The following is a 6932-nucleotide window of genomic DNA, read 5'->3' as shown; positions in this document are numbered from 1 at the left end:
AGAGCAACATTTGAGAAATCGTATCGTAGCTGCAGCGAACAGAATATCGCAAGAACAGTGCCTGGCTGCTACAAGAGCCGTGTTTGACAGATGCAATGCTTGTATTGCTGCAAGAGGTGCACATTTCGAACAAAATCTTCATTAAAAAGTTTATAAATAAAATAATTAAAATAATAAATTAAATATATTTTTTTCTTTTTTCGTGATTTCCTGCGAAACAAAGCAAAAAGGAGCATATGTCTATAGGACTTTTTTTCTTAGTTTTTTACTCCTCTACACGCTCCCGAAGTTTTGCCATTTAATTTGGAAACACCCTGTATATATATATTTATAATAAAGAGAGATCCGCCAGGAAGCAACAATGGGCAAAAAAAAAACAAAGTGACAGGTAATGTGTTGTAGATGGTCATCGAAAAAATGAAGAAGGATTTTAGTTACTCACTGTAGTTGCAGTTTTTCTTTTTGAAAAGGAAGAGCCAGCGAGTCTGGATGTGAGGAGTCCTCGCAGGATCGGCAGCAGCAATCTGGGTCGATCGAAGAACTTCTCAATGGAAGGGTAGACGGAATCAACCCGGAGCGGCCCATAACTTCGATACCGAACGCGAGAACTCCGCACTAGGTTTCTTTACACGATCGGACAGCACTACGTGCTGTATAGGTCTCTGACTATAACAATGATGATAACGTGCTCTCGCGAAGGGCTTTTATATATTGTGCATGAGTATAATATATAAAAGCTCTATCGTAAGTTACGTGTTGCCCTGAGATTATTTCTATGTTATCCCTATCATGGACAGATTCTCTTTCTAAAGTATACGCGTTTTTATCATTATAAATGAATCCTTGTTCAATAGTGTAAATTTGTCCTGCTTTTAAATTTAAGTCTTTATATCTGGCGTAGCCTCTTGTACGGCATAATCTATTTTCGCCATTTTTTACGTTAGAATTATTTTTAGAGCTATTTTGAGCTATTGAATTATTTTTATTCGCATATCTAATTATCGCGTTTTATTGTCGTACTCTCGGTACCTGTTAATTGTATTTATCTTTGAAGTTTGAGCTGTTTCATGCTGTTGTTTGATTTTTCGATTCAGACTATCGCTATACACGATTTTTTCCTTAAGCCCATTGTTTCGAGAATTTTTTACTCTAAGCTCTTGTATAGGAAAATTATGCTGATCGTATTTGTAAATTTTTTTATTTCTTTTATCCCTATCAGGATCTCTTATAACTCTACGCTTTGCGTTTAAATTATTATTAGGAATTCTGTTTGAATCCTTCTTTAGCAAATTTATTTTCGTTTCGTTAATCTCCTTAATAGAACTGTTTTTATTTTTGTTGCGTTGCATTTACATTTTGCGTTTAAAATTTTTCCGAGCTTCATTTTATATTTTAAAAAACTGTTTACGTTTTAACATTTCTTTTTCGCGTTTTTCCGCGTTTTCTGAGCTATCTTCTCCCTATCGCATTCGTTTTGAACTTGTAACGTTTTGCTCTTTTTATCATTAAGATAATCAATTTTTTCCTGAACTGCGCTTAGTTTCTTTTTTAACTCTAATTTGAATTGAATCGATTTTCTCGCGTCTGGCAATTGCTCAGTTTTTATTTGCGTTTCGACTCCTTTAGCTACACTTCGGACTCGCGGAGAAAAATCTTCCGAATAACTGGTCGGTTTTTTAAGATCAACTCGCGGCCTATTAACTTCGCTAATTTTCGTAGAATAGTTATGTTCTATCCTTAGGCGTTTACTTGCATTTTGTGCGTTTATATTATTATTTATCGCTTTACGCCTTAAATTATCTGACGTTTCTTTTCTCATCGCGCTTTTGTTCGTTACAGGAATTGTTTTAAGTTTCACGTCGTTAGACTTATTTTCAATTACCTCGGAATTATTTGTACCTATTCTTACGACATCGCTATACCTAAGCGTATGATCATTTTTGGCGTTTGTGTTTGTATACACTGTTTTTCGCATCATGTTTAGTGCGTTTTCAGAATCGACGATATTCCAATCTGTCAACTCCTCTTCTACCGATTTTTTAGCTAGCAGCCTATTGTTACGTGCGGTTTCTGAGTTTCGCGGCGGATAAGTATTACGCGCCGTTGCCTCTGTCGGCTGCCTATTAGCATTGAACGCAGCTACCTTTTTTATTGCGCCTCGGTTCGGTACATTACGTGTTACTGGCTTATTGCCCGTTGTCTCCGATATCCGATTTTTATACGCGACCTCTCTGTTTGAGATTGTCTTAATCGTTTGCGTATCAACATTCTGTAATCCATTTGCAGGTATTTCCGCTATTGGAACGTTTCCAGCTCTCGTAATACGAGGATTATAATTACTCTGACTTCTATAAGTCTGAAAACCTCTTTGTGAATTATACTGAGTATTATATTGTGAATTAAAGTTTCGCACAGGCTCTGCTATTATTTTATTTATCGGCGGAAAATTATATCTTTGACTCGCGTTATTTATTCGCGGTGTGACGTTACTTCGATTTACCGTAAACCTATTATTGTCCGGTTTTTGAATGTTTTCGAATTTCTTATCTTCGAACTTACGCGTCGCATACTTTCTTTCGCTGTCGATCGAGTTTAAGAGTTTAATTAAATCATCAATAGTTGTAACCGTCGTAAGTCTAATTTCCCTACTAATATCTGTTCCGAAATGTCTTTTAATGACCCTAATAATTTCTGTGTCGGTCATGGGCGGTTCTAATGTCTTTGCGTCAATAGCTAATGATTGCGCGTAGTCAGCCATCGTTAATTCTTTAGACGGTCTGAACTTATTCATATAGAGTTTTTCTCTGAACCTAGCTTGTATATCTTCATCCCAGTACTTGTCTAGAAATCGATCCTTCGCGTCTAAGTACGACGTTAGCTCTCTGAGATTGAACCAAGTATTGCCCTTAAGTTTCTTTTCAAAATAATAAAGTTTGTCAGGGTCTTCGACGTTTTCGTATGATGTTATGCGCTCGAATTTATTTATGAATCTCACGGAATTCTGTTTTTCCGGATCTCCCGAAAATTCTAATTCTGAGAAAGGATTTTTAAGAAAACCTCCTCTAGGTAACCTAATCGTAGGTTCCTGTGTGTTGCTATTATCGGTGCGAGCTACCGACGTGATGATTTGCGATCCTAGAGCTTGTGCACTCGTTTGCGATCTCGCCAGGTTTACGCCGCGTGCTTCAACACAACAAAGCGTATCACGATCATTTAATCGTGACTTTAATTGCTCTATTTTATCAAGCATTATTTTTAATAAGTCCGTTTGATTATTAATTTCCGTGTTACTAGCATTCGCGCGTTTGTCACCTTCGTGAGGTGTCAAGCTATTAGTTGCATGCATCGTTTCTGCGATTGGAGTTCTGAAAAGCTGTGTGCCCGTTGGAACATTTATTAAATCGTTATCAGTTAACATCATATTCGGTACCCGCTCGCGTTCGTTTCAGCGTGGTTCCCGTTTTCTTACCCATTTTTAGGTTTTATTCGGTTTTGGTATTTTTCAAATTAAATCAATTGCGTGGATTACCCTTATTAGCGCTTTATTAATCGGATGTCTTTGTCCGAGCTCTGTATGTGTGCGATTTTATGTTTCTGAGTTTTCTTGAATTCGCAAATTTTTTCAAAGTTACTTTGTGCTTAAAAAGTTTTGTGTAGGGCTTCCGCTGTGGCCTAGCCGGTCGTGAATTTCTTCTGAGCTATTATGAATTCAAAATATTATTATTACGCGAAAATTTTATAAGTTATTTATCGTTTTTAAATTTTTGTGTAGGGCTCCCGCTATGGCCTAGCCGGTCGAAATTTTTTTAGGCCTTATTCTATATTTCATTATTTTTTAAAGTTAATTTTAATTTTTTCATGCAATTTTTCGGCTTTAAGTTATGTGGTTTATTCACTCGCGTTGTTTAAATATCGTTTTGACGCGTGCTGAGCTGTTTGTGATTTATTTTGTGAATTATGCGCTTTACACGCAATTTAAAGATTGTTTATCGCGGCTTACGTTTGCACGGATTTATTCTTAACGATTGGTCACTCACGTATTTTTTATATTAATTGTATTAATTATTGCGAGTTACGTTTGCACGATTTAAGAACCTTGTTTTTGTGCACTCGCGGTTTTATCACTCGCGTTTGTAACATACACACCGACCTTCGCGGTTTCCATGTCTCGGAAAATTTAAGTTTCGCTCGTCTATAATTTTTGAATCGACGTTTCGCGCGTTTAAGTTCAACAGGAATATTTATTACGCGCGTCCTGTCACGGTCGCCATTTCTCAGCTAATTTTAAGTTCAATGGCTTTCGTGAAAGTTAAAATTGTCCTTCTAATCTTTATAAAAGATTTGTTTTAGAAAAGACTATGCTGCTGTTCTTTAGGATTTATGGTGTGACTTATGACCGTTCGGACTGAATTGTTTGTTCGTCACCGAGATGCCTCCCTCTAACTACTGTGTCTACTCAATGTGTGTTAATCTGTTAAAATTGCTTACTACTTGATGTAGTTGGTAGTTTTATTGGTCGCCACTTCGTTTAACCTGTCCAACGAAGAAGGTAAGCCTCTCCCTTTGCCAGCGGTGGACGTCCTCTGCAAGCAGCGTCTCTGGATCGGCTCTCACCCTGTGGAAGCTTGGCTGGGTATTTCGCGATGAATTCACAAACACACAACGTTTAATGAAATATATTTAATAATGAAATCAATTGTACATAGTTAACGCGCACTCGGAACACAATTTCGACGTGACGCACTTTCCGGTCGCTATTTCTTAAAAAATTAGATAAATAGAGGAATAAAATGTACATGGGATTTAATATAATTAAATAATCTAACTGATTAACGTAGTAACGTGCGTCCGTGGAGTTCCTTTAACGATTCACAATCTTGATGTAACAACCGTTACGCGACACGGTAAGCGTGAGCGTCCTACCGCAATGGAGGCTCAAAAGCAACTGGCGACTTCACCAATTATGTGTTTATTTTTGTTATGAGGAAACTAATGATTCACCCTAATTCTTCCCTTTATGACGAATTGTATTTAATTGCTTTGATTACAAACTTATGTGTCTTCAACCTGCTTGACAAATGTATTTGTACTACTCAATTACGCTTCTTCTTAGTCCATTCGCCTGCCGCTGCAGCGCTGCTAATTACGACATGTTGATAAGAAAGGTTACAAAATCTAGTACACAGAGGCGCAAACTTGAATGAGATAAACATGCTCATGGCGAACTAAAATAAGAAATAAAAATAAATTCTCCAAAATGCGTTATCTAACATGCCGGCCGCCTTGGAAAAGCCTAACTTTACAATTTTAACATATGAAATATAACAAATTAATCATTGCTTGGCATTATACAAAGTCTGTTGGTGGTTCTCTTAAAAATTCCTCGAGATGTCTTGACGGTGACTGCTCTGATGACTCCATCGGTGCCCGGGTGAACCTCTTGAACTCGTCCGCAGGGCCAACACAATGGAGGAGTATTGTCTTCGCGCAAGATGACTAAATTCCCCTTGTTGATAGAAGTTCCTTTCCTTTGCCATTTATTGCGTTGCTGAAGTTGGTTTAAATAATCCTTAGACCACCTGTTCCAGAAATGTTGTTTTATCTGTTCGGTTCTTTGCCATCTGCTTAGTCGATTCTCCTTAACGTTAATCAAAGTCGGTTCTGGTACAGTGATAAGAGTGTCTCCAATTAAGAAATGCCCAGGAGAAAGAAAGGATAAATCGTTTAGATAATTTGATAAGATTGTTAGAGGACTGGAATTTAAAATGGATTCAATTTGATTTGTCAGAGTTTGCATCTCGTCCATTGTAAGCAAAGAGGTGCCTGTAACTCGTCTAAAGTGGGATTTGGAGGACTTTACAGCAGCTTCCCAGATTCCTCCAAAATTCGGTGCCCTTGGGGGAATAAAGTGCCAGTTTATGCCTTCTTCTGCAGCTACTTGTGCTAATCCTTCGTGGTGGTCTGACTTCATAAATTCCGCAAGTAGCCTCTTCAACTCCTTATTTGCACTAGTGAATGTTGTGGCATTATCAGAAAATATGTTAGATAGTTTTCCTCTTCGAGCTATGAATCGCTTGAGGGTGTTCAAAAATCCTTCGGTGGTTAGATCAAAAGCAATCTCCAAATGAACAGCCTTCACTACAAAGCACACGAAAACTACAACATATGAATTTATAACTCTGGTGTTGCGTCTCTTTGATTCGCGAATCTTGAAAGGACCGCAGAAGTCGATTCCAACGTTTGAAAATGGTCATGAAGGTTGAACGCGTTGTTCAGGCAAATTACCCATCAAAGGTTGAATTGATTCAGGAAATATTCGGAAACACCTCACACATTTATGGATTATTTGACGAATGGTACTACGACCATTCAATAGCCAAAATTTCTGACGAATGGATGCCAAGGTTATTTGTATTCCGGCGTGAAACAATTTGATGTGTTCTCGTTCAATCAGCAAACGGGTGAACGGATGTTTGAAAGGCAATACTAATTGATGTTTGGCTGAATATGGTAGCTTAGAATTTTGAAGTCTCCCTCCAACACGAATGAACCCACCTTCATCTAAAAACGGGTTGAGTGATCGAAGTTTACTGTCTGTTGATAATGGCTTGTCATGTTGCAGACTCTTTAATTCCTGGGCGAATGCTGTTGCCTGAACATTTTTAACTAAACAAAGTGTTGCTGCATTCAATTCAGTCGCTTTCAGAAACCCATGTGCATCAGTCATTTGACCACATTTGTTGATGAAACGTAGGCAATATGCGATAACTCGTGTTAATTTAAAAAACAAATTTACTAAAGCGCTTACATGTTTCGGCTCATTTTCGAGCCTTCTTCAGAGATAACTAATAAATTCACATACATAGAATATAACAATTATTAACTAGTCATGGTGATCTTCCTCACCTCGAGAGTATAAATGCCAGAATTAA

At 37.6% G+C, this 6932-nt stretch overlaps 1 protein-coding gene across 1 annotated transcript; it reads right to left on the bottom strand.

Annotated features, from left to right (window-relative positions):
• Nucleotides 1-5329: 5329 nt before the first annotated feature.
• On the bottom strand, nucleotides 5330-6727 carry LOC108721288 (uncharacterized). Its single transcript, XM_018445766.1, has 2 exons — nucleotides 6556-6727; nucleotides 5330-6138 (listed from the first exon to the last, which is right to left on the bottom strand). Exons 1-2 carry the CDS (start codon nucleotides 6725-6727, stop codon nucleotides 5330-5332), a joined length of 981 nt encoding a protein of 326 aa, XP_018301268.1.
• Nucleotides 6728-6932: the final 205 nt, after the last annotated feature.

The sequence above is a fragment of the Mycetomoellerius zeteki genome, unplaced genomic scaffold (genome assembly GCF_001594055.1).
Source record: "Mycetomoellerius zeteki isolate Tzet28-1 unplaced genomic scaffold, Tzet1.0 scaffold166, whole genome shotgun sequence".
Classification (NCBI taxonomy): domain Eukaryota; kingdom Metazoa; phylum Arthropoda; class Insecta; order Hymenoptera; family Formicidae; genus Mycetomoellerius; species Mycetomoellerius zeteki.
Note: the sequence above shows the minus strand (reverse complement) of the source record. Positions and strands in the feature narration are given on the sequence as shown.

Bases quoted from the DNA above. Each gene is read 5' to 3' on its own strand.
- LOC108721288 (XM_018445766.1), bottom strand. From the start codon at position 6,727: ATGACTGATGCACATGGGTTTCTGAAAGCGACTGAATTGAATGCAGCA. The intron at 6,139-6,555 runs GTGGGTTCATTC...TGTGCTTTGTAG, and splicing joins CAACCCGTTTTTAGATGAAG to TGAAGGCTGTTCATTTGGAG.